The 27,363-nt window shown below is 42.3% G+C and overlaps 1 protein-coding gene and 1 long non-coding RNA gene across 2 annotated transcripts; both read right to left on the bottom strand.

The window, feature by feature from the left end:
- Nucleotides 1-762: 762 nt before the first annotated feature.
- Nucleotides 763-27,363, bottom strand: LOC115148641 (alpha-ketoglutarate-dependent dioxygenase alkB homolog 6). The gene is made up of 6 exons (XM_029690717.1): nucleotides 27,021-27,363; nucleotides 25,624-25,692; nucleotides 25,458-25,518; nucleotides 25,204-25,355; nucleotides 6,508-6,606; nucleotides 763-1,658 (listed from the first exon to the last, which is right to left on the bottom strand). Exons 1-6 carry the CDS (start codon nucleotides 27,072-27,074, stop codon nucleotides 1,386-1,388), a joined length of 708 nt encoding a protein of 235 aa, XP_029546577.1. The 5' UTR covers nucleotides 27,075-27,363; the 3' UTR covers nucleotides 763-1,385.
- On the bottom strand, nucleotides 14,757-16,369 carry LOC115148642 (uncharacterized). The gene is made up of 2 exons (XR_003866711.1): nucleotides 16,321-16,369; nucleotides 14,757-14,860 (listed from the first exon to the last, which is right to left on the bottom strand). It is a non-coding gene; the product is annotated as an uncharacterized LOC115148642 (long non-coding RNA).

The raw sequence follows: 27,363 nt of genomic DNA, 5'->3' as shown, positions 1-27,363 counted from the left end.
TTTTTTATCTTTCAACTTTTTTTACCTTGCATATGCATAAGCTCTAATATGTGTATGGATGTTTTGAATTAATCGTCACCTTAGAAAGTGCTGTCCATTTCATTGTGTTGGGCGTTGTTTCAAAGCCTATGTTTTCCACTCAGTTCCAACCTGTTGTTGAACTTCTTTCTTCAAATTGATCATCACAGTGAGGTGAGTTTTAAAGGCACAATACTGTTTTGAAGATAAGTGTTTGTGATTTTCGATTTCATTTGCATTGATGTCAGAGTGGTTAGGACAATAGAGCACTGAGTACCAGGCCATTGTTGACCTGAAGGTCGTTGGCAATTTGGGTACTACCAACCAGGGCCTAAAACTAACTTTTCTGTATACCAGCCACTGTGGCAGGCAGAATTATTATTATTTTTAAATCTACTAGCCACTCAGATTTTTTACCAGACAAAATATAGCTTTGCATAATTACACACAAAAAAAAACATGATTATGCTTAGTAATGTTTCTAAAACAAATGTATTACTAGTAAGAATGTTAATATTCTGTGACCTTTGAACCAAAATAACAACAAAAATTCTGCAACCCATTTAAGGTTACCTTGGTAACAGGGCCACTCAAGTCTTGTGTGCCTGGGAGAATCTCACTAGTAGAGTCCGACAATGTCTGTTTTTGCTAGCAGAGGAAGCAAACTCCAACATTAAAAAGCAACCTAGTTTGTGAACAAAACCATGTCAATAGCCAAGAAAAATGAAGACAGTCTCACTTCAGTCGAATTGAATAAATTAGACCAACTTTTATTCCTGTCCGCATTGCTTTTAAAAACAAAACCTTTAGTACTTCACTCATGGTGCTCATAGCCCCCTAGACAGGCAGCATTGCTGTGCGAGGTGGGATAGCTAGAACGTTAGGATACAGATTTCTTTGTGTGTTACCAGATATTAAACAAAATGGCATTTATTTTGCTATAAATCACAACTGGCAATTGTGCCCATACTTGACTATTTTTATGAAATGCTCGCACTGTAGAGCCCTGAGTATTACCACCTGCCAACGTGGCTAGTGAATTAGACATTTTAGGCCCTGCTACCAACGCATGTACAGAACACAGAGATTACCGTGACCGTTGTCATGTGGAACTTTACTGCAGCCATGACTAATGACTGCCGGTGTGGCGGTAATATATCCACTGCAACAACCCTACCCGTTTGAAATTTCAACTTCCAACAGGGTGACGTCAAGAGTTGGGACATCCCAAGGATGCCATTTAGACTTTTCCTTGGCATTAAAATTAATACATTTTATAGAGGATCGAGACAATGAATGACATAATCAAGTCAGTCTGTATTATGGTGTCAATTTTTTCCCAAGTCCTCAAATGTCACTTCCTCTTGTCATTTCCTGCTCAGGAGCAGATTGGCCCTCATGACTATGGGCACGTGACGCACGGTGAGGGACACCCTGGTGCCTCGGGTCAATGTGGACCCTGGCTGGACCCCGGCAGCGAGCAGGTTGGCCACCCTTTCAGTGAGGGAGTCGTGGTGTGTCCCCTGGATGCCGTGGAGGAGGCGCTGGTACATGTCGTCCTGGAGGATGAGGAGGCTCCGTGGCCGCACCAGCAGAGACAGGAGGTAGCGGCTCTCCTCAGTCTGTGGCACCTCATCCAGCTGGGGATGAAGTGAGGACCAAAACGTTAGTAAGCTAGTTCCACTAATTCAGTGTCTTTTGAGAAGTGTAACTTGGTAAAAAATTATAATAATAAATCACCTCATAACATTGTCAAAAAGAGCACATGTTCAACTTCATAAAAACAAGTTTCCATTTTAAGAGGTTAAATAAACTATAGTAAGTGTCTATTGAGTGCCAAATAAAGTAACAGGGTTGACAATTTATTCTTAAAAATCAGCCATGAATCCCTTTATGACATGGGGAATGGAATCTTCTTGTGTGCAACAACGAGTGGAAATTGAACACAATCTTCACCCCCAAAAATGTAATTGTTAAAACATTTCTAGCCTGTCTATCCATGGATAACAGGGTTGATGTGTTAAAGCTCGAACCGCTCAGTTTTCCAATAGAAAACACCAGAAACTGTCCAAAAAGAGAACCATCTCACCTGCTTTTACTCTATTTTTTTAAATTTTATCTTTATTTAACTAGGCAAGTCAGTAAAGAACAAATTCTTATTTTCAATGACGACCTAGGAACAGTGGGTTAACTGCCTTTGAAATAATCAAACAGGAAACCATTCACCCAGAGGCGGCGCTCCTAGTGGCCGGAGACATTAATGCAGGGAAACTTAAATCAGTTCTACCTCATTTCTATCAACATGTTAAATGTGCAACCAGAGGGAAAAAAATTCTAGATCACCTGTACTTGTTTTTATTTCTTTACTTACCCATTGTTCACCTAATACCTTTTTTGCTCAATTGGTTAGCGCCTGTAAGTAAGCATTTCACTGTAAGGTCTACACCTGTTGTATTCGGCGCACGTGACAAATACACTTTGATTTGATTGTTCAGGGGCAGAACAGATCTTTTTACCTTGCTCTAACCACTAAGCTACCTGCCGCTCCTATATGATGAGTATTATATGTTGACTGTTTCTGTAAAAAAAAATATTTCAAAGGGAATAATTTCACCATATTAAAACAAGAGTTCAGTTCACGTAACAGAGTTGACCTTAAAGATAGACGCCTCACAAGTCCTCAACTGGCAGCTTCATTAAATATTACCCGCAAAACACCAGTCTCAATGTCAACAGTAAAGAGGCGACTCCGGGATGCTGGCCTTCTAGGCAGAGTTGCAAAGAAAAAGCCATATCTCATACTGGCCAATAAAAATAAAAGATTAAGATGGGTAAAAGAACAGACACTGGACAGAGGAACTCTGCCTAGAAGGCCAGCATCACAGAGTCACCTCTTCACTGTTGAGACTGGTGTTTAGCGGGTACTATTTAATAAAGCTGCCAGTTGAGGACTTGTGAGGCATCTCTTTCTCAAACTAGACACTAATGTAATTGTCCTCTTGCTCAGTTGTGCACCGTGGCCTCCCACTCCTTTTTCTATTCTGGTTAGAGTCAGTTTGCACTGTTCTGTGAAGGGAGTAGTTTTTTTATTTCACCTTTATTTAACCAGGTAAGCTAGTTCAGAACAAGTTCTCATTTACAACTGCGACCTGTCCAAGATAAAGCAAAGCAGTGCGACAGAAACAACAACACAGAGTTACACATGGAATAAACAAGAGTACAGTCAATAACACAATAGAAAAAAATAAAGTCTATATACATTGTGTGCAAATGGCATGAGGAGGTATGGCAATAAATAGGCCATAGTAGCAAAGTAATTACAATTTAGCAGATTAACACTGGACTGATAGATGAGCAGATGATGATGAGCAGATGATGGTGTGTAAGTAGTGATACTGGTATGCAAAAGAGCAGCAAAGTAAATAAAAAACAATATGGGGATGAGGTAGGTAGATTGGGTGGGCTATTTACAGATGGACTATGTACAGCTGCAGCGATCGGTTAGCTGCTCATATAGCTGAAGTTTAAAGTTAGTGAGGGAAATGTAAGTCTCCAGCTTCAGTGATTTTTGCAATTCGTTCCAGTCACTGGCAGCAGAGAACTGGAAGGAAAGGCAGCCAAAGGAGGTGTTGGCTTTGGGGATGACCAGTGAGATATACCTGCTGGAGCGCGTGCTACGGGTGGGTGTTGTTATCGTCACCAGTGAGCTGAGATAAGGTGGAGCTTTACCTAGCATAGACTTATAGATGACCTGGAGCCAGTGGGTCTGGCGGCGAATATGTAGCGAGGGCCAGCCGACAGGAGCATACAGGTCGCAGTGGTGGGTGATATAAGGCACTTTGGTAACAAAACGGATGGCACTGTGATAGACTGCATCCAATTTGCTAAGTAAAGTATAGGAAGCTATTTTGTGGATGACATCGCCGAAGTCGAGGATTGGTAGGATGGTCAGTTTTACGAGGGTAAGTTTGGAGGCGTGAGTGAAGGAGGCTTTGTACACAGCGTTGTATGAGATCTTCAGTTTCTTGGCAATTTCTCGCATGGAATGGACTTCATTTCTCAGAACAAGAATAGACTGATGAGTTTTAAAAGAAAGTGATTTGTTTCTGGCCATTTTGAGCCTGTAATCGAACCCACAAATGCTGATGCTCCAGATACTCAACTAGTCTAAAGAAGGCCAGTTTTATTGCTTCTTTAAATCAGGACAACAGTTTTCAGCTGTGCTAACACAATTGCATAATGGTTTTCTAATGATCAATTATCCTTGTCAAATGATAAACTTGGATAAGCAAACATAACGTGCCATTGGAACACAGGAGTGATGGTTGCTGATAATGGGCCTATTATCGCACGCCTATTATCGGTATCGGCTTTTTTTGGTCCTCCAATAATCGGTATCGGCGTTGAAAAATCATAAATCGGTCGACCTCTAGACCTTATATAGACAGGCGTGTGCCTTTCCAAATCATGTCCAATGAATTGAATTTATCACAGATGGACTCCAATCAAGTTGCAGAAACATCTCAAGGATGACCAATGGAAATAGGATGCACCTGAGCTGATTATTTTTTATTTAACCTCTCTTGGGCAGGTTAAATGAGATGACCATCTCCTTTATGCAAACGCTGTGACAGATTTCAAAAAAGCTTCACGAGGAAAGCACACTTTGCAATAATCTGAGTACTGCGCTCAGAAAAATACACTAGGCAATACAGATACCCGCCATTTTGGAGTCATCTAAAATCATAAATAGCATTAGAAATATTCACTTACCTTTGATCTTCATCAGAAGGCACTTCGATTTTTCTCAGGTTTTTGCCTGCCATATGAGTTATGTTATACTCACAGACACCATTCAAACAGTTTTAGAAACTTCAGAGTGTTTTCTATCCAAATCTACTATTAATATGCATATTCTACTTCCTGGGCCCGAGTAGTAGGCCGTTTAATTTGGGTACGTTTTTCATCCGGCCGTGAAAATACTGCCCCCTACCCTAGAGAGGTTTTAACCTGTCTGGGGTAGGGGGCAGTATTTTCACGGCCGGATGAAAAACGTACCCAAATTAAACGACCTACTACTAGTCTGAGAAAAGTCTGAGAATTGTAGTTCTTTTGATTCTCTATCGAAGCTACAGTGTCTGTGGGGTGACGTTACACTTCCTAAGGCTTCCATTGGCTGTCTAAAGCCTTCAGAAAGTGGTTTGAGCATTTTCCTGTCACTGGGCAGATAATAGGAGCTCAGTTACTGAGTGGTCTGCCTGGCAACAAAGGGATTGGATATGCGTGAGCACGCCGTTCCTTCTTTTTCTTCTTGAATGAATATGCTATTGTCCGGTTGGAATATTATTGCAATTTTACATAAAAATACCATAAAGATTGATTTTAAACAGCGTATGACATGCTTATAAGTACAGTAATGGAACATTTTCACTTTTCGTCTCTCGTTCTGAGCTCGCGCGTTATGCCTTTGGATAAGTGATCTGTATGCACGAACAAAACGGAGGTATTTGTACATAAATATGGATTATTTCGAACAAAAACAACATTTCATGTGGAAGTAGCAGTCCTGGGAGTGCATTCTGACGAAGATCAGCAAAGGTAAGAGAATATTTCTAATACTAATTCTGAGTTTAGGTTGCCCCGAACTTGGCGTGTGTCTGAATAGCTCACCGTGATGGCTGAGCTATGTACTCAGAATATTGAAAAATGTGCTTTCTCCGTAAAGCTATTTTAAAATCTGACACAGCGGTTGCATCCAGGGGTAGTCTATCTATAATTCTTTAAATAATTGTTATATATTTTGTCAACGTTTATGATGAGCGTTTTTGTAAATTGATGTGCACATTCACCGGACGTTTTGGTGGGAATACATTTTCTGAACATCAGGCGCCAATGTAAAATGCTGTTTTTGGATATAAATATGAACTTTATCGAACAAAACATACATGTATTGTGTAACACAATGTCCTAGGAGTGTCATCTGATGAAGATCGTCAAAGGTTAGTGCTTCATTTAGCTGTGTTTTGGGTTTTATTGACACATGTCCTTGCTTGGAAAATGGCTGTGTGATTATTTTTGTCTATGTACTCTCCTAACATAAGCTAATGTTTTGCTTTCGCTGTAAAGCCTTTTTGAAATCGGACAATGTGGTTAGATTAACGAGAAGTTTATCTTTAAAATTGTGTAAAATAGTTGTATGTTTGAGAAAGTTGAATTATGACATTTTGTTGTTTTTGAATTTGCCGCCCTGATATTTCACTGGCTGTGTCCCGCAGGTGGGACGCTAGCCCATAGAAGTTAACCCATTTTAGAAGGCTGTAACGTCACAAAATGTGGAAAAAGTCAAGGGGTCCAAATACTTTCCGAATGCACTGCATCTGTATATTGCACGTGTGAAATGTGCTCCACAGATGAATTATTACTACATGTTAGTATCTATTCACATATTTATTAATGAGAGCAGACACAGTGCTGTGTTGGGAAGCTTACCTCCTGGGCGCTGATGGGCCTGTAGAAGTCCAACAATGTGTGGGAGCCCAGGCTAATGGTCGTCACCGTGGGATGGTACAGAGGCCCGTCCTCATGGGGCTGTGACAACACACACACACACCCCCCCCATGCAGTAAGCAGAAGTCAAATCACCACCTACCAGGTGCTGGTCATATACAGTACCAGTGAAAAGTTTGGAAACACCTACTCATTCAAAGGGTTTGATTTATTTTCACTATTTTCTACATTGTAAAGTAATAGTGAAGACATCAAAACTATGAACTAACACATGGAATCATGTAGTAACCAAAAAAAAGTGTTAAACAAACAAATGTATTTTATAGTTGAGATTCTTCAAAGTAGCCACCCTTTGCCTCGATGACAGCTTTGCACACTCTTGGCATTCTCTCAACCAGCTTCATGAGGTAGTCACCTGGAATGCATTTCAATTAACAGGTGTGCCTTGTTAAAAGTTAATTTGTGGAATTTCTTTCCTTCTTAATGCATTTGAGCCAATCAGTTAACAATGTATGGGTGGTACACAGAAGACGGCCCTATTTGGTAAAAGACCAAGTCCATATTATGGCAAGAACAGCTCAAATAAGCAAAGAAACGACAGTCTGTCATTACGTTAGAGTTACCAGCCTCAGAAATTGCAGCCCAAATAAATGCTTCAGAGTTCAAGTTTATTTTTTGTATTTCACCTTTATTTAACCAGGTAAGTTCTAATTTACAACTGCGACCTGTCCAAGATAAAGCAAAGCAGTGTGGCACAAACAACGAAACAGAGTTCCACATGGAATAAACAAACGTACAGTCAATAACACAACAGAAAAGTCTATATGCAGTGTGTGCAAATGAGGTAAGGCACTGGAGTGATAGATGTGCAGAAGATGAATGTAGAGTAGAGATACTGGGGTGCATAGGAGAAAAAATAAATAACAATATGGGGATGAGGTAGTTGGATGGGCTATTTACTGATGGGCTTTATACAGGTGCAATGATCTGTAAGTTGCTCTGACAGCTGGTGCTTAAAGCTAGTGAGCGAGATATCCAGCTTCAATGATTTTTGCAGTTCGTTCCAGTCATTGGCAGCAGAGAACTGGAAGGAAAGGCGGCCAAAGGAGGTGTTGGCTTTGGGGATGACCAGTGAAATATACCTGCTGGAGCGCGTGCTGCGGGTGGGTGCTGCTATGGTGACCAGTGAGCTGAGATAAGACGGGGCTTTACCTAGCAAAGACTTATAGATGACCAGCTAGTGGGTTTGGCAACGAATATGAAGCGAGGGCCAGCCAACGAGAGCATACAGGTCGCAGTGGTGGGTAGTATATGGGGCTTTGGTGACAAAACAAATGGCACTGTGATAGACTACATCCAATTTGCTGAGTAGAGTGGAGGCTAATTTGTGAATGACATCGCCGAAGTCAAGGATTGGTAGGATAGTCAGTCTTACAAGGGTATGTTTGGCAGCATGAGTCAAGGATGCTTTGTTGCGAAATAGGAAGCCGATACTAGATTTAATTTTGTATTGGAGATGCTAAATGTGAGTCTGGAAGGAGAGTTTACAGTCTAACCAGACACCTAGGTATTTGTAGTTGTCCACATATTCTAAGTCAGAACCGTCTAGAGTAGTAATGCTAGACGGGCGGGCGGGCGCGGACAGCGATCGGTTGAAGAACATGCATTTAGTTTTTCTTGCATTTAAGAGCAGTTGGAGGCCACGGAAGGAGAGTTGTATGGCATTGAACTTCGCTTTCGAAGACCTTAGAAAAGGCAAGGTAGGATAGATATAGGTCTGTAACAGTTTGGGTCTAGAGTGTCTCCCCTTTGAAGAGGGGAATGACCGCAGCAGCTTTCAAATCTTTGGGGATCTCAGACGATTTGAAAGAGGTTGTAATAGGGGTTGCAACAATTGCAGCGGATCATTTTTAGAATGAGAGGTTCCAGATTGTCTAGCCCAGCTGATTTGTAGGGGTCCAGATTTTGCCGCTCTTTCAGAACATCAGCTATCTGGATTTGGGTGAAGGGGAAACGGGGGAGAATTGGGCAAGTTGCTGTGGGGTGTGCAGAGCTGTAGACAGGGGTAGGCGTAGCCAGGTGGAAAGCATGGCCAGCCGTAGAAAAATACTTCTTGAAATTCTCAAATATTCTCCATGGACTTTACAGTGTCCCAGAACTTTTTGGAGTTAGTGCTACAGGATGCAAATCTCTGCTTGAATAGCTAGCCTTTGCTTTCCTAACTGCCTATATACTGTATATTGGTTCCTAACTTCACTGAAAAGTTGCATATCGCGGGGGCTATTCGATGCTAATGCAGTACGCCACAGGATGTTTTTGTGCTGGTCAAGGGCAGTCAGGTCTGGAGTGAACCAAGGGCTATATCTGTTCCTGGTTCTATATTTTTTTGAATGGGGCATGCTTATTTAACCTCTTACATCTAGACAATCCGCTAGCGGAACACCTGCTCCAATATCCAATGATAGGCGTGGCGCGAATTACAAATTCCTCAAAAATCCCAAAACGTCCATTTTTCAAACATTTGACTATTTTACACCATTTTAAAGACAAGACTCTCCTTTATCTAACCACACTGTCCGATTTCAAAAAGGCTTTACAGCGAAAGTAAAACATTAGATTATGTCAGCAGAGTACCCAGCCAGAAATAATCAGACACCCATTTTTCAAGCTAGCATATAATGTCACAAAGAACAAAACCACAGCTAAATGCAGCACTAACCTTTGATGATCTTCATCAGATGACACTCCTAGGACATTATGTTATACAATACATGCATGTTTTGTTCAATCAAGTTCATATTTATATCAAAAAACAGCTTTTTACATTAGCATGTGACGTTCAGAACTAGCATTCCCACCGAACACTTCCGGTGAATTTACTAAATTACTCACGATAAACGTTCACAAAAAACATAACAATTATTTAAGAATTATAGATACAGAACTCCTTTATGCAATCGCTATGTCCGATTTTAAAATAGCTTTTCGGTGAAAGCACATTTTGCAATATTCTGAGTAGATAGCCTGGCCATCATGGCTAGCTATTTTGACACCCACCAAGTTTGGTACTCACCAAACTCAGATTTACTATAAGAAAAATTGGATTACCTTTGCTGTTCTTCGTCAGAATGCACTCCCAGGACTTCTACTTCAATAACAAATGTTGGTTTGAATCCAAATAATCCATAGTTATATCCAAATAGCGGCGTTTTGTTCGTGCGTTCAAGACACTATCCGAAGGGTAAAGAAGGGTGACGCACCCTGCGCGTTTTGTGACAAAACATTTCGAAATATCCCATTACCGTACTTCGAAGCATGTCAAACGCTGTTTAAAATCAATTTTTATGCGATTTTTCTCGTAAAAAAGCGATAATATTCCAACCGAGAAACCCTGTTTTCGTTCAAAGACGAAAAAATAAAAACATGGAGTCGTCTCGTGCACGCGCCCCCAGTCTCATTGTTCTCAGATCGACCACTATCCAAATGCGCTACTGTTTTTCAGCCATGGCCTGCAAAGTCATCATTCAACATTCTGGCGCCTCTGAGAGCCTATGGGAGCGTTAGAAAATGTCACGTTACAGCAGAGATCCCCTGTTTTGGATAGAGATGATCAAGAAGGCCAAGAAATAGTCAGAGAGGGCGCTTCCTGTTTGGAATCTTCTCAGGTTTTGGCCTGCCAAATGAGTTCTGTTATACTCACAGACACCATTCAAACAGTTTTAGAAACTTTGGAGTGTTTTCTATCCAAAGCTAATAATTATATGCATATTCTAGTTTCTGGGCAGGAGTAATAATCAGATTAAATCGGGTACGTTTTTTATCCGGCCGTGAAAATACTGCCCCCTATCCATAACAAGTTAAGATGGTGAGGAAAGCACTTTTAACCTGTTGGGGCTAGAGGGCAGGAAGTGCCCTGTCTGACATTTGTTGTCCTTCAGTTGCATCTCTATCGAAAATACAGCATCTCTGCTGTAATGTGACATTTTCTAAGGCTTCCATTGGCTCTCAGAAGGCGCCAGAAAGTGTAATTGGGTGTCTGCTGTCTCTGGGCGAAGAACAGCAGGAGAATTTGTGAGTGGTCAGCTTGGGGACAGTGACACTGGAGATGCGCGTTCATGAGAATTCTCAATTTTTCTTTCAGCCTTTGAACGAATACAATGTCGCCCGGTTGGAATATTATCGCTATTTTACGAGAAAAATAGCATAAAAATGTATTTTAAACAGCGTTTGACATGCTTCGAAGTACGTAATGGAATATTTTGAAATTTTTTGACACGAAATGCGCTCGCCTTCGGATAGTGACCTGAACGCACAAACAAAACGGAGCTATTTGGATATAACTATGGATTATTTGGAACCAAAACAACATTTGTTGTTGAAGTAGAAGTCCTGGGAGTGCATTCTGACGAAGAACAGCAAAGGTAATCCAATTTTTCTAATAGTAATTCTGAGTTTGGTGAGGGCCAAACTTGGTGGGTGTCAAAATAGCTAGCTGTGATGGCCGGGCTATGTACTCAGAATATTGCAAAATGTGCTTTTGCCGAAAAGCTATTTTAAAATCTGACACCGCGATTGCATAAAGGAGTTCTGTATCTATAATTCTTAAAATAATTATGTATTTTGTGAACGTTAATCATGAGTAATTTAGTAAATTCACCGGAAGTTTGCGGTGGGTATGCAAGTTCTGAACATCACATGCTAATGTAAAAAGCTGTTTTTTGATATAAATATGAACTTGATTGAACAAAACATGCATGTATTGTATAACATAATGTCCCAGGAGTGTCATCTGATGAAGATCAAAGGTTAGTGCTGCATTTAGCTGTGGTTTTGGTTTTTGAGACATATATGCTTGCTTTGAAAATGGCTGTGTGATTATTTTTGGCAGGGTACTCTCCTGACATAATCTAATGTTTTGCTTTCGCTTTAAAGCCTTTTTGAAATCGGACAATGTGGTTAGATTAACGAGAGTCTTGTCTTTAAAATGGTGTAAAACAGTAATTTCTGAGGTATTTGTATTTCGCGCCACGCAATTCCCCTGGCTGTTGACTAGGTGGGACCGCCCAGGGAGGTTAAAGAATAAGCAGGCATCCTCTACTGACGGAATGAGGTCAATATCCTTCCAGGATACCCGGGCCAGGTCGATTAGAAAGGCCTGCTCGCTGAAGTGTTTTAGGAAGCGTTTGACAGTGATGAAGGGTCATCGTTTGACCGCAGACCCATTACGGACGCAGGCAATGAGGCTGTGATCACTGAGATCCTGGTTGAAGACAGCAGAGGTGTATTTAGAGGTTGGTCAGGATGACATCTATCCGGCGGCAGTGTAGCCTAGTGGTTAGAGCGTTGGACTAGTAACCGAAAGGATGCGAGATCGAATCCCCAAGGTACAAAATGTGTCGTTCTGCCCCTGAAGAAGGCAGTTAACTCACTGTTCCTAGGCCATCATTGAAAATAAGAATTTGTTCTTAACTGACTTGCCTAGTTTTTTGTAACAGTATTTTTTTTATTGGAGTTTCACAATTTTCACCCATATTAAGAGATACAACAACAAATACAAGGCAAAAAAAACAGCACTCGCTTACACATATCCGTATGTATGCACGCACGTACACACACACCCACCGTTTCCCTCTCCCCGCTTCTCTCACCCCATCCCCCTCATTGCATCCCTCAATACATACATTTTAAACAAACATAAACAGAAAAAAATAACAAAGACATAATAAATAAATAAAATAAAATGCTCAGTTTAAACCAAGAAGTTGAGTTCCCCACACGGACCGTACAGTGTAATTCTGGAATACATAGATCACCATTCTAAGAGAATCCTTGCAGCATAATAGCTGATACTTCAGGTTCTAGGTAATTTAGGTAAGGTTCCCATACTTTGTAGAACTGATCTGTCTTAGAGTGCAATGTACATGTCAGATATTCCAGCGGCACCCATTCAAATAGTATCTTATGCCAATCTTTAATAGAGGGAACCTTATCACTAATCCACTGTAAAAGTATGTTTTTCCTCGCTGCGAAGGTGAGGATGTTGTAAAGCCTCCTCTTACCCACCAAAGTTACATGCCTACTAGGGAGACCTAACAGTAGAGAAACTGGGTCCAATTCTAGATCGACCCCTAGGATCTTTTCAATCTCTTGCAGAACACCAGACCAATATCTTAGTATTTTGGGAAATGACCATAAACAATGTGTTAGGGTGCCTGTATCAGTTTTACATTTGAGACACTGAGGAGAGGAGGAAGCGGGGCTAAATGCATGTCTGCGATTTGGGGATATATGCAATCTGTGTATTATTCTTAATTGAATTGCTCTAGTACGATTACATATAGATATTGATTTTGCATATTTCCAAATGTCCTCCCACATCTCTTCGTCAATGGTAACAGACAGTTCTTTCTCCCACACTTGTTTCACCCTCTGTGTGTCGACAGCGGAAAAGGACCTTAAAGCATCATAAAACAGACTTACAGACATTTTCCTTTGTGGGGAAAAAAGCATTATTTCAATGACGGACATATCAGGGTTACCAATTAAGGTGGTGCTCTTCAGAATATAGTGTCTTACTTGTAGGAAACGGAAAAAGTCCTGCTTTGGGAGTTGATATTTCTCGACCATCTGCTCAAATGACAATAAAATCTTATCCGCAAATAAGTCATTTAGTCTGCGTATGCCCTTATTAAGCCAAACGTTAAAGCCAGCATCCAGCAATCCTGGGACAAAATCTGGGTTGTTAAGAATTGGGGTAAGAGCAGAGGTTAGTTTGGACCTTCCCAGGAAACGTTGAACTGACCTCCATACTTTGAGTGTGTTAAGTGTAATGGGGTTGTTGCAGCGATCTTTTACAGACTTGAAACTTGAGAAAAACAAAAGGTCCTGTAAAGGGTATTTTGAAAGAGAAGTCTCAATGTCTAACCAAATAGAGGAGTCATCGTTTGTGATCCAGTCTGAGATATAACATAGGTGGGCACACCACTGATAGAGCCTGATATTGGGTAGATCCAAGCCACCCATAGAATTTGGCAGCTGTAATATTGCCATCTTAAGTCTTGGCTTGCGTTTACTCCATATAAAGGAACTTAGCCATCCATTTACATCCTTTATTACCTTATTGGAGAGTAATACTGGGATCATTTGGATTGGGTAAAGTAGCCTAGGTAAAATGTTCATTTTCAAGAGGGATATTCTACCCAACCATGAAATCGGAAGAGAGTTCCAGCGCTCCAGATCCTGTCTTATTGTGTCAAACAAGGGAACAAAATTGGCTTTGTACATTTGTTGGAATTTAGGAGTTACAAATATACCCAGATACGTAAAACCTGAGGGAGACCATTTAAAAGGGAAGGGGGGAGAAGTGTTAGGTACAGAGTGAAGGTTACCAAGTGGCATAGGCTCTGATTTAGTTAGGTTAATCTTGTAGACTGAGAATTCGCTGAATAACTCAATAGTGTTAATCAGAGATGTGATTGAAGTCTCGGGATTAGAAATAAATATCAGGACATCATCAGCATACAAGCTTATTTTATGGTGAACATCACCAATGAGCAGCCCCTGTATAGCAGGCGTTACCCTGATGGCCTCGGCCAGTGGTTCCATAACAAGTGCAAATAGGAGGGGGGACAGAGGACAGCCCTGTCTGGTACCTCTGTGTATAGAGAAGCTATTTGACCGTAGTCCATTAGTAAGGACAGCAGCCTGAGGATCATCATATAAAACTTTCACCCATTTTATAAAGTTGTCCCCCAGACCGAATTTATTTAGAGCAAAGAATAGGTAAGACCACTCCACACGATCAAATGCTTTCTCAGCATCTAGGGAGAGCACAAGACCATCCATAGCACTTTGTTGGTAGACTTCAATTACATTAAGGAGCCGTCTGACATTGTTACATGACCTACGTCCCTTAATGAAGCCAGTTTGGTCTCCTTTCACAATTAGTGGCAGTGAGTCCTCTAATCTTGTGGCTAGAATTTTAGAAAGCAATTTTCTATCCACATTCAGAAGGGAAATTGGTCTGTACGAGGAACAAGACTCCGGACATTTTCCCTTTTTGAGAATAAGTGATATGTTGGCTTCTCGCAGCGTTTGGGGGAGCTGGTCATTTGAAAATCAGTGGTTAAACATATCACGCAATGGCTCAAGGATCAGGCCATGGAACTCTTTATAGAACTCACTACAAAACCCGTCCGGTCCTGGGGCCTTACCATTTTGTAGATTCTTAATTGCGGACATTATCTCTTCCTCAGTAATAGGGGCATTAAGGAGAGACTTCTGTTCTTCGGAGATAGTAGGGAGCTCAATTTTAGAAAATAAGTTCTCCATTAACCTGTTTGGGCTAGGGGGCAGTATTGAGAATTTTGGAAAAAATATGTGCCCATTTTTAACTGCCTCCTACACCAACTCAGAAGCTAGAATATGCATATTATTGTTCAGGTTTGGATAGAAAACACTCTGAATTTTCTAAAACTGTTTGAATGGTGTCTGTGAGTATAACAGAACTCCTATGGCAGGCAAAAACCTGACAAGGTTTCATGCAGGAAGTACCCTGTCTGACAAGGAGTCGTGCGTCTTGCATCTGTTTATTGAAAAGTAAGGATCTTAGCTGTAACGTGACAATTCCCAGGGCTCCGATAGGCTCTCAGAACCCGGGAAATACCTGAAGGTTGACGAGGCAGCCTCAGGCTGAAACACATTATCGCCTTTGGTAAGTGGCGGATCAGAGGACCTTTGAATGAGGCGCGTGCACGATTCGCTCCTGAGGAGAAATTTAATTCGGCTGTTTAGGCTCAATGCATATTCCCGGTCGGAATATTATCGCTTTTCTACGAGATAAATGGCATAAAAATTGGTTTTAAACAGCGGTTGACATGCTTCGAAGTACGGTAATGGAATATTTAGAAATTTTTTGTCACGCCAATGCGCCATGCGCGAGACCGTGATGTAGCATTCTGATAGTGTCTCACGAACAAAACGTCGCTGTTTGGATATAACGATGGATTATTTGGGACCAAACCAACATTTGTTATTGAAGTAGAAGTCCTGGCAGTGTATTCTGACGAAGAACAAGCAAGGTAAGAACATTTTTCTTATAGGAAATGTGATTTTGGTGGAGGCTGACCTGGGTGGGTGTCTAAATAGCTAGCCCTGTGATGCCGGGCTATGTACTTAGATTATTGCAAAATGTGCTTCATCCGAAAAGCTATTTTAAAATCGGACATATCGAGTGCATAGAGGAGTAATGTATCTATAATTCTTAAAATAATTGTTGTGCTTTTTGTGAACGTTTATCGTGAGTAATTTAGCAAACTGTTAGTAAATTCCCCGGAAGTTTGCGGGGGTTATGCTTTTTCTGAACGTCACATGCTAATGTAAAAAGCTGTTTTTTGATATAAATATGAACTTGATTGAACAGACATGCATGTATTGTATAACATAATGTCCTAGGTGTGTCATCTGATGAAGATCATAAAAGGTTAGTGCTGCATTTAGCTGTGGTTTGGGTTTATGTGACATGATATGCTAGCTTGAAAAATGGGTGTCTGATTATTTCTGGCTGGGCACTCTGCTGACATAATCTAATGTTTTGCTTTCGTTATAAAGCCTTTTTGAAATCGGACAGTGTGGTTAGATTAACGAGATTCTTGTCTTTAAATAGCTGTAAAATAGTCATATGTTTGAGAAATTGAAGTAATAGTATTTCTAACGATTCAAAAATCGCGCCACTGGATTTCAGTGGCTGTTACGTAGGTGGGACGAGTTCGTCCCACATGCGCCAGAGAGGTTAACTTGGGTGCGTCATTTGGCAGTTCTGAGGCGTAAAGATTTGCATAAAATGTCTTAAATGAGTCATTTATCAATTTATTTTCATATAAATGATTGCCATCAGAATCAGTAATAGCCGCAATTGACTGTGAGTCAGCTCTCTTTTTAGCTAGGTACGCCAAGTACTTTCCTGGCTTATCGCCATGTTCATATAGCTTTTGCTTGACAAATCTCATTTTCTTTTCAGCGTCCTGTGTTAGGAGGGAGTCCAGCGTTGATCTAATGACTGCTATTTCCTTTAATAGGGCAGGAGTGGGAGTTTTAATGTAGTCCTTCTCTTTAGTTCCCAATTCACCCTCTAGTGTTTTTTGCTTTTCACGCTTTTTCCGCCTCTTAGTGGCTGCGTATGACATCATCAGACCCCTGGCGTACGCCTTACAGGTTTCCCAAAGGAGTGAGGGGTTATCTGTTGATTCAGAGTTATTAGAGAAAAATGCTTTAAACTCTGTAATAAAATATGATGTGAATGTATGGTCTTTAAGAATGGTTGTATTCAACCTCCAATGTCTTGACTGATTGAATGCCCCGTTGAGTTTTATGTCCAGGATCACCTCCGCATGATCAGATATGACTATGCTTCCTATCCTAGCGGATAAAACAGACTGCAGCGACGTCCTGGGCATAAAAAAGTAATCTATTCTAGTCTGACATCCATGAGGTGCAGAGAAAAAAGTGAACTCTCTGTTGGAGGGATGAAAAGCTCTCCAAACATCAGCATACCCCAGATCATCACAAATGGCTGTAAGTGACTTAGCTTGAGGAGAGAGTGAGGCTATACCACTGGGAAGCTTATCAATAAGGGGGTTCAACAAACAATTAAAATCCCCTCCGACCACTGCAGTGTCTGAGTTTAATTCTGAAAAGTCTAGAAATACCTTAGTGAGGAAGTCAGGGGGGTGGGCAGGGGGGAAGTAAATATTCATTATGGAAATGCTCTGCCCTTGTAAAGTACCATTAATTATAACAAAGCGACCCAATTTATCTTTCACACGCTTCAAGACCTTAAGTGGTAGGTTCTTTTTCACAATAATTGCTACACCTCTACTTCTGGATGTAAATGATGAAAAAAACACTTGACCAAACCCCCCTTGTTGTAATTTCAGATGCTCCTTATCATTCAAATGGGTTTCCTGTAACAGGGCAATATCAATATTTTATTTTTTCAAAAAGGATAGTATCTTCTTCCTTTTAAATGGGGTTATGGCACCCTCTAATGTTCCATGTACATACACGTAGTCTGTTACCTGCCATTGCGCTTTGACCATTCAATATCCAGACTGAATCCTACTGTAAAAATGGGGTGGTACCTTTTTCCATGTGTTGAACTCTCCTCTATCTCACTGAGCGTAAACAAACGATATGAACCCTGAACTTGAACTATACAAAACCCAAAAAATAAACATGTAAAAATCCAAAAGGGGGTTTTCCCACTAGCTAACATGCAGGGGATTTCAACTTTCCAATGTAGACTCTTAAGTCCGCATTGCCACTCAATAGCCTCATCCTTTATATATGTGGAAATTAAAATCAATAGAAGAAGATTGAGGCTCTTCCACCTAAAACCAAGCCTGGGCACCAATATAGGTTCACACATATCTCAGTCTGAGCTACGGCGGCAGTTACTTTAGCAAGAAAAATAATACCGATACGAATATTACTGAACAGGAGCACATGAGAACTTACATCACTGTTTCATGATCAGATTCAAAATAAAATAAGACGTTATCCTATGCTGCGGAGGTGCAGCTTAAGGTTATTTACCCGAGAGAGTCAATAAACGCAGCAGCCTCTTCAGATGTGTAGAGTTTTTTAGGCGATCCGTTGACCATAATCTTCAATGTGGCCGGGTACAGCAGTGCGTAGTCGATCTTCATTCTCTTGAGTCGAGCCTTCACCTCATCAAACGCTTTGCGCCTTCGTACAATAATCATTGAAGAATGAGACCTTTGGACCTTTACGTTGACTACCGTCAGAACCGATGTTTCTAGCCGCATCCATGACGCGCTGCTTGTCGGTAAAGTTGTGGAACTTTATAACCACTGGTCGTGGGCGCTGATTGGGACCGGGTATCGGTGCTTGAGAGCGATGTGCTCTGTCTAGCTTCACACGACCAGCCTTAGTGTCCATTTGTAGGTAGCCAGGGATCCATTCCTCAAAAAAAAAATTACTGAACGTGTCCCTTCAGAATTTTCCGGGAGTCCCACAACACGGATATTGCATCTGCGTCCTCGATTATCCAAGTCGTCAATGTGCTCCGCCATTTCGCGCACCTGCTTCTCAAGTGCTTTTATCTTAGTGTCCATGGATGTAGTTGAAGTTTCCACAGTAGCAATTCTTCCTTCCGCCTCATCAACACGTTTGACAACCCTCTGTAGTTCAGCTGAATAGCCTGCTATTGCTTCCAGGACCGTTCTTATCTTAACATCGATCACTTTAGTAATGTTATCTGTCATCCTTTGAATCACCAGGTCCATTGTGCCTGGATCCGCAATGTTGTTAGATTCGCTAACGTTAGCTAGCTCCTCCTGCACCTCTACAGGGATGGCGGTTTTGGTCGACTTCTTAGTAGCTCTGTTGGGCATGTTGTCGGAGATTTTTGAGAAATAGTCGCCAAGACTCATTGTAGGGTAACTTATTTAGCCAATTCTACCACTTTTTCAAGCTAGGAGATTAATGTAAGAATATAAATTTACGAATACCGCGTGAGCTCGCTGAAACACCGTGTTCTCTCTACGGCGCCATTTTGTTCCCCCTCTGACTTGCCTAGTTAAATAAAGGTAAAATAAAAATAAATTAGGGTGCTTAGATTTGGGGTTGTACCTGGTAGGTTACTTGATAATTTGTGAGAGATTGAGGGCATCTAGCTTAGCTTGTAGGATGGCCAGGGTGTTAAGCATGTCCCAATTTAGGTCACGAGTACAAGCTCTTAAGATAGATGGGGGCAATCAATTCACACATGAAGTCCAGAGACTTGTTTCTGGAAAGATGGATTTTTAAAAGTAGAAGCTTTATATGTTTGGGCACAGACCTGGATAGTATGACAGAACTCTGCAGGCTAATTCTGCAGTAGATTGCAACTCCGCCCCCTTTGGCAGTTCTATCTTGTTGGAAAATGTTGTAGTTGAGTATGGAAATGTCAGAATTTTTGGTGGCCTTCCTAAGCCAGGATTCAGACACGGCTAGGACATCCGGGTTGGCAGTGTGCTAAAGCAGTGAATAAAACAAACTTAGGGAGGCTTCTAATGTTAACATGCATGAAACCAAGGCTTTTATGGTTACAGAAGTCAACAAATGAGCGCGCCTGGGGAATGGGAGTGGAGCTTGGCGCTGCAGGGCCTGGATTAACCTCTACATCATCAGAGGAACAGAGGAGGAGTAGGATAAGGGTACGGCTAAAGGCTATAAGAACTGGTCGTCTAGGGCATTTGGAACAGAGAGTAATATTGACATTAGGGAGAGGCATGCGTAGCCGAGTGATCATAGGGTCCAGTGAATAGCTAGGCGAGCTGAAGACACGGCAATTCAGACAGCTAGCGGGACGGGCAGGCGGGCCTTCAGGGGACGTCGCGACCGAGGAGCCTGTTGAAACCCCCTCGGGCGGATTACATCGGTAGGATCGTGATGGATTGGCGGGGCTCCATGTCGGCAGTAAAAGGGGTCCAGTCCAATTGGCAAAATAGGTATTGTAGCCCAAGAAGTGGCTGATGGACCTCTTCAGCTAGCCGGGAGATGGGTCTAGTACGAGGCTAGCTCCAGGGTAACTGGTGCTTGCTTCGGGACAGAGACGTTAGCCAGGAGTAGCCTCTCGGACAGCAGCTTGCTAGCTGAGATGATCCAGGTGAAAAGGTTCAGAGCTTGCGGTAGGAATCCGGAGATGTGGTGGAGAAAAAGCAGTCCGATATGCTCTGGGTGGAATCGCGCTGTGCAGACTGGCAGGAGATGACTGGGCTGAGGTTAGCTGATGACCGCTAGCAGTGGCTAACTAACTACTAGCTAGTAAGCTGGCTAGCTTCTGTTGGGGGTTCCGGGTCTAAAGCATAGAAAATAGCAGATCCATACTACATTGGTATTGGGTGAGGAGAGTATGTTGAAATTGAGGTCAAAAATATTTTAAAAAATATATGGATTCTGATGATAGACACATCAACTGTTCAGAGGAGACTGCGTGAATCAGGCCTTAATGGTTGAATTGCTGCAAAGAAACCACTACTAAAGGACACCAACAAGAAGAGACTTGCTTGGGCCAAGAAACACGAGCAATGGACATTAGACGGTGGAAATCTGTCCTTTGGTCTGATGAGCCAAATTTGAGATTTTTGGTTCCAACTGCTGTGTCTTTGTGAGACGCAGAGTAGGTGAACGGATGCTCTCCGCATGTGTGGTTCCCACCATGAAGCATTGAGGAGGAGGTGTGATGGTGCTTTGCTGGTGACACTGATTTATTTAGAATTCAAGGCACAGTTAACCAGCATGGCTACCTCAGCATTCTGCAGCGATACACCATCCCATTTTGTTTGCGCTTAGTGGGACTAACATTTGTTTTTCAACAGGACAATGACCCAAAACACACCTCCAGGCTGTGTAAGGGCAATTTGACCAAGAAGGAGAGTGATGTAATCAAATCAAAGTTTATTTGTCACGTGCGCCGAATACAACGGCTGTAGACCTTACAATGAAATGCTTACTTACAGGCTCTAACCAATAGTGCGAAAAGTGTGTGTGTGTAGGATAATAAGAGTAGTAAGGCAAAATACAGACACCGGTTAGTCAGGCTTATTGAGGTAGTATGTACATGTGGGTATGGTTAAAGTGACAATGCATATATGTTGAACAGAGAGTAGCAGTAGCGTAAAAAGAGGGGTTAGAGGGTGGTGGGACACAATGCAGATAGCCCGGTTAGCCAATGTGCGGGAGCACTGGTTGGTCGGACCAATTGAGGTAGTATGTACATGAATGTATAGTTAAAGTGACTATGCATATAAGATAAACAGAGAGTAGCGGGGGGGGGGGGCACACAATGCAAATAGTCCGGGTAACCATTTGGCCTTCCCTGTGGCTCAGTTGGAAGAGCATGGTGTTCGCAACGCCAAGGTTGTGGGTTCGATTTCCACGGGGGGCCAGTACAAAAAAAAATGCATGAAATGAAAATCGAATGTATGAAATGTATGTATTCACTACTGTAAGTCGCTCTTGATAAGAGCGTCTGCTAAATGACTAAAATGTAAAAAATGATTACCTGTTCAGGAGTCTTATGGCTTGGGGGTAAAAACTGTTGAGAATACTTTTTGTCCTAGACTTGGCATTCCGGTACCGCTTGCCATGCGGAATAGAGAGAACAGTCTATGACTGGGGTGGCTGGGGTCTTTGACAATTCTCAAGGGCCTTCCTCTGACACCGCCTGGTGTAGAGGTCCTGGATGACAGGCAGCTTAGCCCCAGTGATGTACTGGGCCGTACGCGCTACCCTCTGAAGTACCTTGCGGTCGGAGGCCGAGCAATTGCCGTACCAAGCAGTGATGCAACCGGTCAGGATGCGCTCGTTGTTGCTGCTGTAGAACCTTTTGAGGATCTCAGGACCCATGCCAAATCTTTTTAGTTTCCTGAGGGGGAATAGGCTTTGTCGTGCCCTCTTCACGACTGTCTTGGTGTATTTGGACCATTCTAGTTTGTTGGTGATGTGGACACCAAGGAACTTGAAGCTCTCAACCTGCTCCACTACAGCCCCGTCGATGAGAATGGGGGTGTGCTCGGTCCTCCTTTTCCTGTAGTCCACAATCATCTCCTTAGTCTTGGTTACGTTGAGGGATAGGTTGTTATTCTGGCACCACCCGGCCAGGTCTCTGACCTCCTCCCTGTAGGCTGTCTCGTCGTTGTCGGTGATCAGGCCTACCACTGTTGTGTCGTCAGCAAACTTAATGTTGTTGGAGTCGTGCCTGGCCATGCAGTCGTGAGTGAACAGGGAGTACAGGAGGGGACTGAGCATGCACCCCTGGGGGGCTCCAGTGTTGAGGATCAGCGTAGCAGATGTGTTGCTACCTACCCTCGCCACCTGGGGCGGCTCGTCAGGAAGTCCAGGATCCAGATGCAGAGGGAGGTGTTTAGTCCCAGGTTCCTTAGCTTAGTGATGAGCTTTGAGGGTACTATAGTGTTGAACGCTGAGCTGTAGTCAATGAATAGCATTCTCACATAGGTGTTCCTTTTGTCCAGGTGGGCAGTGTGGAGTGCAATAGAGATGGCATCATCTGTGGATCTGTTTGGGCGGTATGCAAATTGGAGTGGGTCAAGGGTTTCTGGGATAATGGTGTTGATGTGAGCCATTTACCAGCCTTTCAAAGCACTTCATGGCTACGGACGTCAATGCTACAGGTCTGTAGTCATTTAGGCAGGTTGCCTTTGTGTTCTTGGGCACAGGGACTATGGTGGTCTGCTTAAAGCACGTTGGTATTACAGACTCAAATCAGGGACATGTTGAAAATGTCAGTGAAGACGCCTGCCAGTTGGTCAGCACATGCCCGGAGCACACGTCCTGGTAATCCGTCTGGCCCCGCAGCCTTGTGAATGTTAACCTGTTTAAAGGTCTTACTCACGTCGGCTACGGAGAGCGTGATCACAGTCGTCCAGAACAGCTGATGCTCTCATGCATGCCTCAGTGTTGCTTGCCTCAAAGCGAGCATAGAAGTGATTTAGCTCATCTGGTAGGCTCGTGTCACTGGGCAGCTCGCGGCTGTGCTTCCCTTTGTAGTCTGTAATAGTTTGCAAGCCCTGCCACATCCGACGAGCGTCGGAGCCAGTGTAGTATGATTCAATCTTAGCCCTGTATTGACGCTTTGCCTGTTTGATGGTTCGTCGCAGGGCATAGCGGGATTTCTTGTAAGCTTCCGGGTTAGAGTCCTGCACCTTGAAAGCGGCAGCTCTACCCTTTAGCTCAGTGTGAATGTTGCCTGTAATCCATGGCTTCTGGTTGGGGTATGCACGTACAGTCACTGTGGGTACGACGTCTTCAATGCACTTATTGATAAAGCCAGTGACCGATGTGTATTCCTCAATGTCATCAGAAGAATCCCGGAACATGTTCCAGTCTGTGATAGCAAAACAGTCCTGCAGTTTAGCATCTGCTTCATCTGACAATTTTTTTTATAGACCGAGTCACTGGTGCTTCCTGCTTTAATTTTAGCTTGTAAGCAGGAATCAGGAGGATAGAGTTGTGGTCGGATTTACCAAATGGAGGGAGAGGGAGAGCTTTGTACGCGTCTCTGTGTGTGGAGTACAGGTGATCTAGAATTGTTTTCCCTCTGGTTGCACATTTAACATGTTGATAGAGATTTGGTAGAACTGATTTGTTTCCCTGCATTAAAGTCTCCGGCCACAAGGAGCGCCGCCTCTGGGTGAGTGGTTTCCTGTTTGCTTATTTCAAAGGCAGTTAACCCACTGTTCCTAGGCCGTCATTGAAAATAAGAATTTGTTCTTAACTGACTTGCCTAGTTAAATAAAGGCAAAATTAAAAAATAGAGTAAAAGCAGGTGAGATGGTTCTCTTTTGGACAGTTTCTGGTGTTTTGTATTGGAAAACTGAGCGGTTCGAGCTTTATACAGCTGGCTGAGTGCGGTCTTAGTGCCGGCATCTGTCTGTGGTGGTAAATAAACAGCCACGAAAAGTATAGCTGAGAACTCTCTAGGCAAGTAGTGTGGTCTGCAATTTATCACAATATACTCTACTTCAGGCGAGCAAAATCTAGAGACTTCCTTAGATTCCGTGCACCAGCTGTTGTTTACAAATATGCAGACAGCCCCCCCTCGTCTTACCGGAGTGTGCTGTTCTATCCTGCCGGTGCAGCGTCTATCCCGCTAGCTGAATATCCATGTCGTCATTCAGCCACGATTCCGTGAAACATAGGATATTACAGTTTTTGATGTCCCGTTGGTAGGATATTCGTGATCGTACCTCGTCTAGTTTATTGTCCAATGATTGCACATTGGCGAGTAATATTGACGGTAACGGCAGCTTTCCTAGTTGCCTTCTGTGGGTCCGGACGAGGCATCCGGCTCTTCTTCCTCTGCGTCGCTTCCTTTTGCGAATAATTGGGATGTCTGCCCTGTGGGGTGTTTGGAGAATATCGTGTGAGTCCTGCTTACTGCTGTTGTTGAAAAAATCTTTGTCTAATCCGAGGTGAGTAATCGCTGTCCTGATATCTAGAAGCTCTTTTCTGTCGTAAGATACAGTTGCAGAAACATTATGTACAAAATAATTTACAACGATCGCGAAAAAAAACCACATAATAGCACAATTGGTTAAGAGACCGTAAAACGGCGGCCATCTCCTCCGGCGCCATTTTGTGGCGCCAGATGACCTGGCCTCCACAATCACCTGACCTTAACCCAATTGAGATGGTTTGGGATGAGTTGGACCGCAGAGTGAAGGAAAAACAGCCAACAAGTGCTCAGCATATGTGAGAACTCTTTTAAGACTTTTGGAAAAGCATTCCTGGGGAAGGTAGTTGAGAGAATGCCAAGAGTGTGCAAAGCTGTCATCAAGGCAAAGGGTGGCTACTTTGAAGAATCTAAAATATATTTTGATTTGTATAAAACTTTTTTGGTCACTACATGATTCCATATGTGTTATTACATAGTTTTGAAGTCCTCACTATTATTCTACAATGTATAAAATAGTAAAAATAAAGTAGGTATCCAAACTTTTGACTGGTACTGTACGAAATGAACAATGACACAAAAGCAGAGAAGTACCACACCCGATGGAATGTATTGAACACTAATTTTCACACACAAAAGTGCACAAGAAAATCAGTGTTATCACACAGTGCTAATGACTGAAGCTGATGTGAGGACCGTACCATTATTCCCTCCCCTGGCTTGTATTCATTCACCAGTACATGATTGGCAGTCTTCCCAGCAAATGCACCAAGAGCAGAAATTCTCACGCAGTACTTCAGAAGCCAATCAGGAAGCTTCTCTCCAAGCATCCCTTTCGGACGAGGCAGCCCACCTGTATTAAGTACACAGGCATAAGAATAGCATTTCACCCAGCAGTCATATCATTCCCAGTTCACAAATGCACCTTACATTCAGTTTTAAATCACTGACATACCCCAGTTCTGGAGCCTTCTGTTGGATAACTGCGTCCATTTAGTTTTTGGTGCCTTATACACCTGGAACAGCATTAGAATAAAGGCATTTCATGATGTCATGTCAAGTTGGTGTTATACCTAAACATGTGTAGTGCATCTGTCACCCCTTGCCTTGTATTCCATTACCTGCTGTAATAGTTGTGACTCCTCATCCTCTGTTATGAAATCTGGAATGTAGTAAACCGTTGGTGGAGCCTAAAAATGTAAATATCCATACTCAGATTAATATCCATTGCACATTTAACCTTTTCATATAATGTATGCCTACCTAGAGCTAGACTAGTTAGTAGCAAAGATTATAATAACGTTTTCCCTTTCATCTGTGCTAGCATAAGATGAAGCTAGTAAAATATTGGCCAAGTAGCTAAATCTATTAGCATCCTATCTAGCTAGATAGCGTTTGTTATACTGAACAATTTATAAAACACAACATGTTAAATGTTTCATGAGTTGAAATAAAAATCCCTGAAATTTTCCATACCCACAAAACCATATTTTTAGTTAGTTTTAATTAGTTAACATTTTAACAATGCCAAGATAATCCATCCACCTGACAGGTGTGGCATATCAAGATGATTAAACAGCATGATCATTACACAGGTGCACCTTGTCCTGGGGACAATGAGGTCACTTTAAACTGTGCAGTTTTATCACATGACAAGTTGAGGGAGCGTGCAATTTGCAGGAATGTCCACCAGAGTTGTTGCCAGAGAATTGGATGTTAATTTCTCTACCATAAACTGCCTCCAACGTCATTTTATAGAATTTGGCAGTATGTCCACCTGGCCTCACAACCGCAGACCACGCCAGCCATATGAACAGTAACTCAAAATATTTGTAATTGTGTTTATATTTTTGTCCAGTATGTTTTAATTCAGAGAAGCTCAACCTCAATTTGCTCTCGAAAACACAGCCATTAGCTTTGCCCACAACTACATCATGCGAACAACAATCCCTACCCTGTGTTTTAACGTTTAGGAACGTGAATCATCGCTTGTGATATGGCTTTCGAAACATACGGCCCTTATCTTTCATCAGCGATGAAAAAAGTTACTTTTGCACATATCCATACAGCTATATGGGTGCCTCAATCTGACGGAACTACATTTCGAGTTATGCTTACACACAGGTGTTCAGAGCACGCTAGATAGCTAATTAGCACAGGTGGTCGGTAGCCTCGTCTTCCGTAAACAAGCGCAGTAACATGGATATATGGCTTGTGGGAACACTAACCCGGAAACTAACCCTATCACGGTGTGTATCAATGTAAAACAATTATTGTTATTTCTCGGCGATATGAAAGATAGGGGTTCTGGAAGCGTAAGCACCTTGAACGCAAGCGACGCGTCTTAATGTTCAGATTGAGCGTCGGTCTTATAAAACTCCCTGTAAAGAACACGCCTTCGTCCAAATGACTTGTGCAACGTTAATGTAACGGAGTCATGGTCAAGGGCTAACCCTCAACTAGCTGACAAACACTATGACACCAGAAGTACATGAGGGGGTGGTAAAGCTTTTCTTACGTCTTTCACGACATATCGTTCCAAATCCTCTAAAATACTGCATGGGTGTTCCATATCTCCTCGTGAAAGTTGACATGGAATGCCTGCTACAAGTAGTTGGAAGGAGCTAATCGTTAGCTAAATTAGCATCTTACTAGCTAGTAACCAAACGTGCACCTATACCAGCCTTTTCCCTGAATATAAAAATTATTAAGCGTGGCTACTATGAACACAAAACAAAGTCATGTGATATGACAAACAAGATTCATCGATAGCTATAGTAGCTAATTGTTATCGAAGCACTTCTCCTGGTACGTTGATTAGATTCTTCTTCTAAACCTTGAACAGCTGACTTGAATCAATC

The sequence above is a fragment of the Salmo trutta genome, chromosome 15 (genome assembly GCF_901001165.1).
Source record: "Salmo trutta chromosome 15, fSalTru1.1, whole genome shotgun sequence".
NCBI lineage: Eukaryota > Metazoa > Chordata > Actinopteri > Salmoniformes > Salmonidae > Salmo > Salmo trutta.
The sequence above is the reverse complement of the archived record's forward strand: the minus strand, read 5'-3'. Positions and strand labels throughout refer to the sequence as shown.